A 12203-nucleotide genomic window follows, 5' to 3' on the forward strand; every position below is an offset into this window, starting at 1 on the left:
AGGAAAAATTTTTTTTTTTTGGGGGGGGAAATTTTTCCCCCCGACAAAAAATTTTTTTTTTTTTTTTTTTTTTTTTGCCATATGCTAGATTTCCCTTCGCAGTAGTTCATTATGCCATTCCACAGCATTAAGGAAGTGAAACAGGCCCAGAGCATCACAGATTCTCCACTGTGCTTAACAGTGGCCATCTTGTACGTTTTCATGTTGTTGTTCCTCGTTTTATACTAAGCAATGAGTGTTTAGTTCTAACAAAACTTAGCTTTAGACTCATCTGACCAATACAAATGGTTCCAATTAAAGTCCCAGTATTGATTCCACATTTAAACTCAAAAAATAAACAGTATTTTACAAGGGAACATTAATTTCCCACCAAATAAAATGATTTTCCAGAGTGATATTATGCTACTTTCCACACATTTTTACATTAAAAGAAATGCTACTATTTTATGACTTCATAGAATTTTTTTTTTTTTTTTTTTGTCTGCTTTAGGAAACATCACTGTCACCATCCCAAACTACACAGCAGCAGCTTACAATTTCATCAGAGCATTTAGGAAAGGAGAGCTGGGACAAGTACTCCTGGACTGACCAGAGACATTTTTAGATTTATTCAGCTCTTCAGTGTCAACAAAAGAGGACTGCTTATGTATCCTCTGATGTTTTGCAGAGATCAACCTCCACATACTATTTGTAAATAAAAGTATTTAACTTAAATATCCTGGAAAGTTCACTTTGTAAGACAGAAGGCAGGAGGTTAATATGGATAAAACAGTTTATTTATTAGCAGAGAGACAGTGATTACAAACCGTTTATTTAATATGTACACAAGAGTTGCAGAGTATAATTGAGTGCACTTGTAGCTATGGAACAGTCTGTTGCTCCTGAGAGAGACCCGTTGGGAGGATGAACACGAGAAGAAAACAAGATAAAGGAGTAAATATAAAGGGCAAGACTTCTGCTTAATGTTTGTGACAGATCTCAAAACTCAAGATGATATAAAAGAACACGGAGAAAGGAAATTGGGGAAAATGCTTATCTGGGACATAAGATAATAAGGACATGAGCCAAAACTTTGTAGGGAAATTATGTTTGTCCAGGAAAGCAATAAATATTAAAAGTCCAAAAGTTCGATCTGAGCACGAGAAAAGTTTAGCAGCTTTAATTTCAGACAAAATTATGTTGGTTCCAACTTGATCTTGGTCTGCTGTTCATGTGCCAACAATTATTGGATCAAAGTCTGTTTATATGACCCATAAATCTGTTGGTGAGGTGCAGAGAGATTTGCAATAAAAATTTACATTTGTAAAAAATATTGGCAGTATAGATACAACTGTATGAAAACAGTTGAATTTGGCTCTTTGTGTTTTTCAGACATAACATTTTGCATGGTGCATATGTTTATAAGGTAAACAGTGAGAGGGAATACTGTGCTGGTAATGTGTCCACTAGTATAAAATGACTGCAAATACATAAAGCACAGTAATGTATTTGTGACTGAGTCCTTCTAATCTGGGTTTAAGATCAGAAATTTATCCTAAAATGATGGACGTGTATCTAAAGTCCAACGCGAGTCCATACTTTGCGGAAACTGTTGCAATAATAACATTGACAACATTAGAGAGAAAGGATCCGTTCTGAGTTGAGCTCGACATCAGTGCATCAAAGTAATTGGTCCTGTTGTAGTAATCCAGCTCCTCCTCCGAGCTGTCCGTGTTGCTGCGGCGGTAGGCGGACGCGTACCATTTGTCCGCCGATAAGGCGACCGCGGCTCCGGCCGCTGCAGCGCTCGCCACCCTCACCGGGGACGTCCGGCCAGCGACCCTGAACCGAGAGCGCGTGCCGCCGTAGGCTCCGCCTCCCCGGTAGGTCCCCGCTGTGGAGCTGCGCGCGGTAGACCCGCGAGAGGAGCCCCGAGAGCCTCCGCGACCTCCTTTGCAGAGCGCAGGCTCGCACAGGAAAGCGGAGAGCAGCAGGCAGGTCCAGCATGTTGCAACCAGCTGCTTCATTCCTGACATCTATGCAAGAAGAAGAAATAAGGCCACAGGAGTGATATAACCGATTTTTTTTTTTTTTGTATGTTGTGTGGCACAGATGAAAAACACGCCTCGTTGAGCGTGAGCATCACCTCCAGCCCATCGTGATATTTGCGCTGCACTGAGCTCAGGGTGGATCAGTGATGATGGGATCTGAGGTGTTGTGATGTGCTCAGTGCTGCTGAACAAAGACAGGTGTCCATGTTGCACAACATGCTCGTAAGATAATTATATGAAACGAAATAAAATCTTTATTTTTTTTTTCGAACACCAAAATTGTTGGTGCATAAAAGCAGTGGGCAATTATGGATAAAACACTGACAGTGTCTCTGATAATAGGCCCTAATTTAAAAGGCTTTACTGCGTTTTAGTATATAGATGTGTAATTATAATCAGAAAGTGTGCAAGTAATGTAGAAAAATAAACGTTTGTTTATAATAAATGCAACCAAGCGAATAGAGGCATTTCTTTGCATTGTTACATTGTTACTATTCATTTGCATATGATGCTCAGCCCGTCTTGTAAATTAGCCGAGATAATCCGCTGCCGCCTGAACGAGTCGTCTTTAAAAGTAATGCAGCCTACTCAGGGGGATTTTGCATATAACAACATATAGATTAATGCTTACCTTATCGCTGTTATCCTTGCTGATGTGGCCCACGGAGGAAGATGAAGCGGATTGTCGCGGATGGAGGCGCGCTTGCCCAGACGATGCCAAGAACGCGCAGCGCGCTCTTTAAGGCGCGTCAGATTATTTAAAAAAAAGGTTTTATCTGTACCTTTCATGTATTAATTTCATAACCAGTCGTAACGCTCTTTATTTCTTTATAATTTTGTTCATAGTTTTTTTTTTGTTTGTTTGTTTTTTTGTTTTTTTTTACCAAGCTAAAAATCTCTGAATAATCATGCTCTAGACACATCGATGTTCCACTTCACTATTAACAAACTGAAGATCAAATCTTGTGGTTACCAGCTCCTCTACCGTGTTGATACACTGCGCGTTCAAGACGAATCTTAAACATTCCCAAGCCTTTTTTATGCTCCACTTATCTGGAAAATAACTTCTAAAACTGCAAAGGTGCTGAAACATTGTGTACAGCTGCCTTTGATTTATAATTACAGGAACATCCCAATTTTGTATTCATGTAAAACACTTTGAATTGACCTAAAATGCACCAATAAAATTGCGTTGTCTTCTAATGTCTAAGATAAGTTGATAAGTTGAGTTAAGGATAAGTTGAGTGAGTGTCTTAACTTATCCTGAGCTATGGTCACATTCCTCATCCTGCTACTTTCTCCAACTTCTCTAATGCAATATTTGCAACCATTTCTCCCATAACCTCAATGTTTTTTTGTTTGATTTTTTTCATGGAAGATGGCTCCCACTGGCCCAGTGTTTTTCTGCTTGTCACCGTCCTAGGAGAAAACTCATTTTACTGGATTATTATTATTATTATTTGTTTTTGTAAAGAGTGTGTTTAGATAAGCTTTTTTTATTTTTTCAGCTAATAAATATATATAATGAACGTAAATTTATCTATTTCTTGTTTGGTGGATGAATGGATTGTTATCACAATTTCATTAGTGAGGTGAATTTCATAAATACATCACCGTGCCTGGATTTCTTTCCAGAGACACTAGGTGGCGGTGAAGCCTTTTTTTTGAGCCTACCGCTCAAAAAACAAGCACTAAAGAAGAAATTGTAAGAGGAAGTTCCCACTAACCAGCCTGCTGCAAAGTTCAGTGTCTCGCTGCAGTCATGGCCTTTTTGTGCAGAAACGCAGCTTTGCTCCTGAAGTCCTCCAGAGCAGCGCCGGCCCTGCTGTCCGCCAGCCGCCTCTACAGCTCAGGTGTGTGGTCAGAAAGCAGCCAGGGGTCGGCGTGGCGAACACCTGGCTGCAATAATACAATGTCAAGACATCTGGATGCTGTCCAAGTGTGCAGCAGATAAGCGAATCTTTAACCTTGCTGCTGCATTTTATTGCGCTTATTTGTACAAGAACGAGCTTATCTGATCTTTTAAAGTATATTTTTAGAACTTCTAATGTTGCAACAATCCAACAGTGTCAGTAGACCACTGTTGGATTGTTGTTGTTTTCTTTGTTTTTTTACATAAAAGCATGAATGCACTCATTAAACCAATATTTTGTTCACTTTGGTAAGAAGAACAAAACAACAACACATTTTTAAATATTGACTTGATCATATGTTCCTCCTTTATGTTTCCAAACTTACTAAAAGGTGGCACAACTTTTTATTATTTTCTGCTGTGAAAACATCTAACTTGTCAAATGTGAGCTATAATACCTGCTAGCTTGTTCCAGATAAAATTACTTCAAACGTTTGTTTTATTGGATTTTTCTTGCTTCTGTTTTCTAATTATAATACATTTTATCTGAGGGTGACTTTCTTCTCAGCAAGCTAACTAGTTGCATAACACAACCAAACAAATGACTATCCACCAGAGTTCAATGAATGCTCTCATTCAGTTTCTTAAATTTTTAAATTTTGCCTTTCCTCCTTCTTGGATGGACTGACTAAGCAATTCAAACATCAGTGTACTTTAAGAAAAAGAGCCATTTTAGTTACTTTAAAAATGGCTCCCACCAGATAGATGAAAGTGGCAGCTAACATTGCAAGTTGTGGATCGTGATCGTAAAGGCAGCTTCTTCTTCATGCAGGTGGTCAGTACGAGTATATTTTGGTGGAAAAGCGAGGTGACAAGAACAATGTAGGCTTCATTCAGCTGAACCGACCCAAGGCTCTCAACGCTCTCTGTGACGGTCTAATGAAGGAGCTGGGGCAGGCGCTGGACGCCTTTGAAGCCGACAAAGACATTGGAGCTGTTGTCATCACTGGCAGCGATAGAGCCTTTGCTGGTGTGGCATCACATGTTTTTATATTGGCAGATTGTTTGGATTAAAGTGATTATTTCAGAGGTGAACTCTGCTGTTGTGTCTTTTCAGCTGGAGCAGATATTAAAGAGATGCAGAATCGAACTTTCCAGGAATGTTATGGTGGGAACTTTCTGGCTCACTGGAACAGAGTATCCACAGTGAGGAAACCTGTCATCGCAGCTGTTAATGGATTTGCTGTAAGTATCACAAAGCTTTTTATTTTCTCTCTTTTTATCTTTCTCCAGAAGAGTCTAGCACATGAAATCCAACCAAAAGAAAAAAAAAAAACTAAAAGAAACTTAACATTTTAAAACAAACATTTTTTAACGCTGCTTAGTCATGAGGCCTTAAGTGTCATAAAGTTATTCCAATGTTACGGTTTCCAAACCATCCATCTAAATTGAGGTGAACCGAACCACACATTAACCCGATGGTGCGCGACTTGCCAGTGGGAAATCACCTTTAGAAGTCTTCTTCACACTTACAGAGTTCAACATTATTGTATCCATATATCAGATCTCTGTTATTGTTCTGTGCATAATGGCACACTCCCGCTGTTGAATGCAATACCTTAAAACCAGCAGACATGCATTCATACCTTGTCAAATAAATGCAAATAAATTGTCTTCCTTGTTCTGATTCTGTTGCAGCTGGGTGGAGGCTGTGAGCTAGCCATGATGTGTGACATCATCTACGCTGGAGAGAAGGCGCAGTTTGGCCAACCAGAGATCCTGCTGGGGACCATCCCAGGTAAAGACCTCTTTCTGTCCTACGTGGATCTTACAGCGCTGTTGTTTTTGACTCTGCGTGACTGTTTTACCTGCAGGGGCGGGAGGCACCCAGCGCCTGACTCGTGCTGTTGGCAAATCCCTGGCAATGGAGATGGTACTAACAGGAGACAGGATTAATGCTCAAGAGGCCAAACAGTCAGGTAATGGCAACATTATATGGTCACTTTATGAACAAGATGTAGTGATCAGGCTTTACTTGATCTACATCGGTTTCTGGTTTTGTATTCACTTTTACCAAGGACTAAAACACACCATTTAAACTTGAGAAAAAGAGTACAAGATTACTGAAAGACTAATACAAGTTAGGATCTCAACTCCCTCTGTAGAAAACAATAACTACAGCTCTACACAAGACCAGAGACACATTCAAGCCAGACTGAAGTATGCCAAGGACAGACTGGAAAAATATCATGCTTACTGGAAGCATGTTTTTGGCTCAGAATAAAAGAAACTAGAGCTCTTTGCCCATAGAGACATTGCTTATATTTGAAGAAACAATAGGGAGGCCTGTTACCGACAGTGTAACATTGTAGTGGCTTAAGATCCTAACTCTGGATGTGTAAAACCTGTCAAGTTATGCGTTCTTCAGTGCTGGTAAAGAAAACTGGCTCCTGCCTGACTTGAATCTGTCCGAGTATCAATGCAAGGACCTGAAGATAAAGAGTCATGCCAGAGGAACATCAGATGTGAAGGAGCTTGGAAGTGGTGGAATGAATCCAGTTTTGTTTGTAAAGTAAAATAATGCAAACATCAAAAATTACCCATGGCAGTTTGTACAACCTCTGCATTAAAGGTCTTCTCATCTCTGGATAGTTGTGTAAACGTCAGTGGTTATAATTCAGTAGCTTGTAGAGTATATAAAATTAAAAAGTGACTTAGATTTTTGGATATAAACTATAGCGTTAACATAGAAGCTAAGTCAGCTAATGTAACTACTGATTACTTAATCATTTTTTTATTCATCTGAATGACCCGCAGAGAGTCATATGTGATGCAACATATAATACCAGATGTACAATGAAGCATATTCTATGGTTCATTTTGTGTGTTTTCAGGTTTGGTGAGTAAAATTTATCCTGTGGACCAGCTCATATCTGAGGCTGTTAAATGTGGGGAGAAAATTGCTGCCAATTCCAAACTGGTCAGCGCCATGGCTAAAGAAGCTGTGAATGCAGGTATGTGAAGAATGTATTTATCTTCACATAAGTCTGAATCATTAGCTTTATTTAACTGGATCCTCTGTTGAACTGCAGCTTATGAACTGACTTTGGCTGAAGGAAATCGCTTGGAAAAGCGTTTGTTCCACGCTACCTTTGCGACGGTAAATATAGAAAAGCCTGTTTGGTGATCAACTGTGAGTGTTAACTCTGTCTCTAACAGCTGATCAATGATGTTTAAATCCGATTTTGTCTGCAGGATGACCGTAAGGAAGGCATGACTGCATTTGTGGAGAAAAGAAAAGCCAATTTCCAGGACCAGTAAATAAAAAGTTCAAAGGAGATCATTGGGTTTTGACAATCAGTTGATCACTCCCTCACTGGTAATGAATTGTGTAATACTGAGATCCTGATTGTATATCAGCTGAAAATTACAAAAAAGTGAAGTGAAAAGTGTCCTATCATAACCTGCTGGGGCAAAGTGTTAAGAAAGTGCTGTCTTGGATCAGGAGACATGACTGTGATGGTGATTTGAAAACTGTTTTACAGTCTGTAGGTACAGGAAGGATGGAGCTGGATGAATAATTTGTACTAATTCTGCCTTTTCATTTTTCAAATGTTTGTAGCAGTTTATTGTGTGTGTATTTTGTGAATACAGCTAAATAACAATTTTAAACACTAATTATTGTGTGGGGATTCTTGAAAAATGTTAAGATGTTGATGTAGTGTGTTCCATAGTTTTCATTAGTATCACCTTAGCTGTGATGGTAAAGTAGCATGCGATTTTTGCATTGTCTACTCTAGACCTCTTGGTGGAGCTGTTTTAAGGCTTTACGTGGAAGGTAAATGCGGATTGTGAATTTTATTTTTCTAAGAAAAGCAGTTTGTTTCGGTCAGGGATGTTCAAAGTCGATCATGAAGGGCCGCCGTCCTGCATGTTTTAGTTCTCTCTGTGGTTCACACACCTGAATCAAATGATGGTCCATTAGCAGGTCTCTGCAGAGCTTAGACATGCTGAGAAGGTTGTTACCAGGGTGTTGACCCAGAGAAAGGAATAAAACATGCAGGACACACTTTGGACATCCCTGATTTGGGTCATATCAGACAACTTATGAAAACAGCGTGATGAACGAGTGAATTTGTCTAAAAATTGATTAGATTTGCTGCCGTACAACGGACTGGCTACATGTCCAGGGTGGATCCCGCGACTCGCCTAATCATTGCTGGAGATAACGGAGGTGGGTCCAAGTCACTGTTTTGCAAGTCTCAAGTAAGTCTCAAGTCTTTGTCCTCAAGTCCGAGCCAAGTCGCAAGTCGAGTCAAGTCTCAAGTCAAGTCAGGCAAAATTCAAGTCAAGCCTCAATTTGTCAGCTTGAAATTTCAAGTCCTTTCAAGTCTTTTTTTTTTTTTACGTTTTTAAACAACGCTCCAATGCTAAATGTAAAATTAAAGCTGCAAGCAGCCTCGAGTGGTCCTCGCAGCAAAGTGCCGCTCCGGCCTACAGACGCCGCGGGCTTTTCAGCTCTGCCGCCTACCAGCGACAGCGGACGCTCTCGTTTACTTTCCGCACCTGTCCACAAGGCCGTACACATTGATGAGTTCATTGATGATGCGTGTATGATTTAGAGACGACCATATGTGTTTCTCCGTCGATAATTAATTGGCCTCTCTAAATTGTCCCTAGGTGTGAGTGTGTGTGCATGGTTGTTTGTCTCTCTGTGTTGCCCTGTGACAGACTGGCGACCTGTCCAGGGTGACCCCGCCTCTCACCTGGAACGTTAGCTGGAGATGGACACCAGCAACCCTCCCGACCCCATTAAGGGAAAAGAGTGTACAGAAATGGATGGATAGATGGAGAGGCGGGGTAAAAAAAATTTTACCAACTTAGTAAATTTCCAAATTTTTGTTGTCTGAAGATATCCATTGCGCTGTAACTGCAGAACTACTGATCTTCAAAGAGAACCACCAGAACCAATTTGGTTAAAGTGTGCTTTCTGCTGCTGCACCAATGATCAGGAGGCATCTTTTCTCTCTCTAATCTTCACACGGTGGCGCTTCATAACTAAACAAGCGATGGCCTAATTGTTTTTTTTTAAATTATTATTATTATAATTCAATATTACCCTGGATCTTGCCCACTTGTCAACACCTCTAACAAAACATTTAAAAGGAATAGGAAAAAAAAAAAAAAAACTTGTCTTCTCACTCTGCAGGAAAGCACAAAAGAACACTGAGAGGAGCAGAAAAGGAGCTCCTCTTTGAGGCTGCCGAAAGGTCAAAATAATAAATGTAGACTTAAATGAGGCTCTCCGTGCACACAAAGGGGGCAAAACGTTGCAATTTGGCAGTCCAGACCCTCATAGCGTGATAAACTCATTTAAAGAAGCCGAAATAAAGCAAGAGCAGCATGGGTCCATAGAGGGAGAAGAGGCTTTCAGATTTGGCAGACAGGCCTGACTCCTGCGAGGTTCTTTTTTTCCTGCTCAGCAGCCTCAAATCACTTCCCCCAAAGTCACTTTTATTTCCCAAAATAACACAGCAGCTGTGAGATTTAGTCACATTGCTGGCTCTATTTGAGCCTCTATGGACACGATTAGGTCAGTGTTCAAACTACAAGCCATAGTGAAAAATACAGAATCATTTTTCCAAAAAGAGGTTTAGTCTGTTGTTTTACTTTGCTGCAAAAAGACCCCAAAATAGAAGACTTGTAGCTATTTATGTCTGAACATATAAAAAATATGTGCATATTTTTGTTATCTACATTTTTCAGTTCAGGGGAGAAAAACTGAATCAAGAACAACCAATGTAGTTACTACTTTACAACGTTGCAGCTTAAATTGTGAGGCAAAAACGTTAACATATTTTAATTGGATTTTATGTGACCAACACAAAGTAGTTCTCACTAGCTGTGAACCACAGTACAAGCAAATGTTGCTACTGTGTAAGGCTCCCTGCTTGCCTGTGGGGCTCAGGAGAACCTGAACTGGCTCAGGACTTGTCAACAAATGCAACAGTAATAAACATACTTCGAAAAACCTCCTACGTGTGAAATTTGCTAACAGAGTCATTTAAAGCTGCTTTTGATCTTTTGCTGCACCTGTCTGACCTGGAAAAAGATGCATACTTAGATTTTGTGTATTCATAAGCATGTAATGGTGATTTTTTTTCCTGTGGCTACTTGTGAGAGCAGCATTTAAAAATAATCTTAAGCTGCATTTTTTAAAGAAAATTAAATTCTGCTTTTCACTAATTCAATGTGTGAGATTTTGTTTCAGTAATAAGTTTTAAAAACTTTTACCAATCTTCACCAGAAGTGCCAAAAAATATAAACGGCATTTTTCTGTATCTAAACAATAAACATCTTTCTGCTGACTAAAGAGGCTCCTGACAAGAATATATATATATTTTTTATATTTTTGCTTGTAGTTCATTTTCTGGCCAGTAGGTGCTGTAAAGCTAAACAAAGACGGAAGTAGATGCAGGGAAATCCTCTCGGTTCGCTTCAGTTTCTGCTTCTGTGAATTCTACGCTGTTCGGGTTGCAGGATGGTGGTTCTGAAGGGCATCCCCTCTGTTTTATCACCCGAGCTGCTGTATGCGCTGGCCAAAATGGGCCACGGGGATGAACTGGGTATGATCCACAGCTCTATTTGTGTAATTCATGTCCTGCGTGGTTGCAACCTGTGTTTGAACTGTAAGGGGTCAGAAAGCTCTTAATGTCAACAACAGTGAAACTAATTTCATGTTTTATCATCTTCAGTACTTGCAGATGCCAATTTCCCTGCGTCTTCTATTTGTGCCTGTGGTCCTAAAGAGATCAGAGCTGATGGTATGGTGAAGTGAAAACATCATACCAGAGTGTGTTACTAGTCTGTTGTTTTAACTATGACTCATTCTGGTTTCAGGTCTGGGAATCCCACAACTTTTAGAGGCGATTTTAAAGTTGTTGCCCTTGGATACCTACGTCGACAGACCGGTACAGGGCCCACACATGCATGTCAAAATCAGAGTTTAATCTCCAGCTATTTTGTATTTACAGTACCATGACGTTTTATGTTGCATCCTTATTCCAATTCTAATAAGGAGTTCTATGTGGAATTTCCTCCAAATTCTACATGGAATAACCCATAATTATAAAACGGAAAGATTTTTTTAAAAGAAGTTACATATAAGTATTCACTGCTGCTTCAATTCAGTATTTATTAGCACAGAGCTATTTGACATTTCTGACTAATTAATTACACAATTGTTGGACACCACACTAGAAAAAAGTTCTGCACACATTATCTGGGTGGAACTTTGGGGCATTCAGTGCTGGGGGAGTTTTGTTCTGTCCCTTTAAATATGCGTTTTTACAAATGAGTCTCTGAGGTCTATGACCAGTCCTTTGTTCTGCTTTTTTTGCTTTTTTTGGTATTTTCTCTGGGATTTAGAGGGGCTTTTTGAATTAAACTCATTTTGGAATAAGGCTGTAACATAGCAAAGAATATCACACGTTAAATTTGTTGCCGACAGGCAGCAGTCATGGATCTGGTAGACAGCGACAAACAGAGATGTTTAGCTGTCCCAGTGTGGGACACTTATGCACAGCTCCTCAGCCGGGCAGGCTCACAGGTATGACACTAATTACCTATGGGCTGATCTTAAAACAAAATAAGTTTTTACTGATTGTTCACATGCAGAGCTCTCTGGAGAAAATGGAAAGATTTAATTTCTACGAACGAGCTAAAAAGGCCTATGCTGTCGTGGCAACAGGGTGAGTATTTTTTTTTTTTCTGCTTTAACTTAAACGTGGTGGGGGTGTCCAAGTGCTGTCCAGAAGAGCTGGTGTCCTGCATGTTTTAGATTCGTTCAATTCTTTAACATCTTCAACAATTTCAAATTATTTACAGTCTTTTTAATTAAAAATAATATTTTTTTCTGAAACTTTAAAACATCTTAAACATGAATACGTTTTGTGGGAAAGCTCAGGGGCTCGAAGATCCATTTTCCCTCATCCCATTCTTATTTATTTATTTATTTATTTACTTATTTCGGATTTTGGCCCTCAACTCCAAAAATTTTAAAGTCTAGACCCAAGTTTTTTGTTTTTCTTTTAAGAATTGTTTGATATTTTTCTGTGTTTTGTTTTTGCTCAGGGAAACTGCTCTCTATGGAAACTTAATATTGAAGAAGGGAGTCATTCCTGCTGAGATGCTGCAGTGAAGGAAACATGGTTTTGCCAGAGGCTCCAATTTTTCATATTTTTTAGGAATCTGAAACACAAATTTAATTATTTTCTGTTAAAATAAAAAAAAAAATACATATACATGGTTATTTTGGGTTG

The 12203-nt window shown here is 39.5% G+C and overlaps 4 protein-coding genes across 6 annotated transcripts in view; 3 read left to right on the plus strand and 1 right to left on the minus strand.

The window, feature by feature from the left end:
- Positions 1 to 709, plus strand: part of mtg1 (mitochondrial ribosome-associated GTPase 1) — a 7579-nt gene extending 6870 nt beyond the window's left edge. For both annotated transcript variants that reach the window (XM_015028065.1, XM_015028066.1), the window contains exon 11: positions 491 to 709. In XM_015028065.1, coding sequence (XP_014883551.1) covers positions 491 to 588 — 98 coding nt within the window. In that variant the 3' untranslated portion in view covers positions 589 to 709. The remainder of the gene's footprint in view (positions 1 to 490) is intronic.
- A 49-nt stretch (positions 710 to 758) lies between these two features.
- On the minus strand, positions 759 to 2857 carry sprn (shadow of prion protein). Its single transcript, XM_015028067.1, has 2 exons — positions 2662 to 2857; positions 759 to 2015 (listed from the first exon to the last, which is right to left on the minus strand). Exon 2 carries the CDS (start codon positions 2013 to 2015, stop codon positions 1530 to 1532), a length of 486 nt encoding a protein of 161 aa, XP_014883553.1. The 5' UTR covers positions 2662 to 2857; the 3' UTR covers positions 759 to 1529.
- Positions 2858 to 3717: 860 nt separating this feature from the next.
- Positions 3718 to 7560, plus strand: echs1 (enoyl CoA hydratase, short chain, 1, mitochondrial). Its single transcript, XM_015028070.1, has 8 exons — positions 3718 to 3883; positions 4715 to 4912; positions 5000 to 5127; positions 5581 to 5680; positions 5757 to 5861; positions 6777 to 6896; positions 6975 to 7042; positions 7138 to 7560. Exons 1-8 carry the CDS (start codon positions 3793 to 3795, stop codon positions 7201 to 7203), a joined length of 876 nt encoding a protein of 291 aa, XP_014883556.1. The 5' UTR covers positions 3718 to 3792; the 3' UTR covers positions 7204 to 7560.
- A 2742-nt stretch (positions 7561 to 10302) lies between these two features.
- On the plus strand, positions 10303 to 12185 carry fuom (fucose mutarotase). 2 transcript variants are annotated; one of them, XM_015028072.1, is made up of 6 exons: positions 10305 to 10508; positions 10638 to 10706; positions 10783 to 10853; positions 11393 to 11491; positions 11560 to 11633; positions 12016 to 12185. In XM_015028072.1, exons 1-6 carry the CDS (start codon positions 10424 to 10426, stop codon positions 12080 to 12082), a joined length of 465 nt encoding a protein of 154 aa, XP_014883558.1. In that variant the 5' UTR covers positions 10305 to 10423; the 3' UTR covers positions 12083 to 12185. The 2 variants fall into 2 exon arrangements, with proteins under 2 accessions (XP_014883559.1, XP_014883558.1); XM_015028073.1 differs by lacking the exon at positions 11560 to 11633 and having other exon boundaries at positions 10303 to 10508.
- Positions 12186 to 12203: the final 18 nt, after the last annotated feature.

This window comes from Poecilia latipinna, unplaced genomic scaffold (genome assembly GCF_001443285.1).
Source record: "Poecilia latipinna isolate Pla-1442-1.1 unplaced genomic scaffold, P_latipinna-1.0 Scaffold113, whole genome shotgun sequence".
NCBI classification, from domain to species: Eukaryota; Metazoa; Chordata; class Actinopteri; order Cyprinodontiformes; family Poeciliidae; genus Poecilia; species Poecilia latipinna.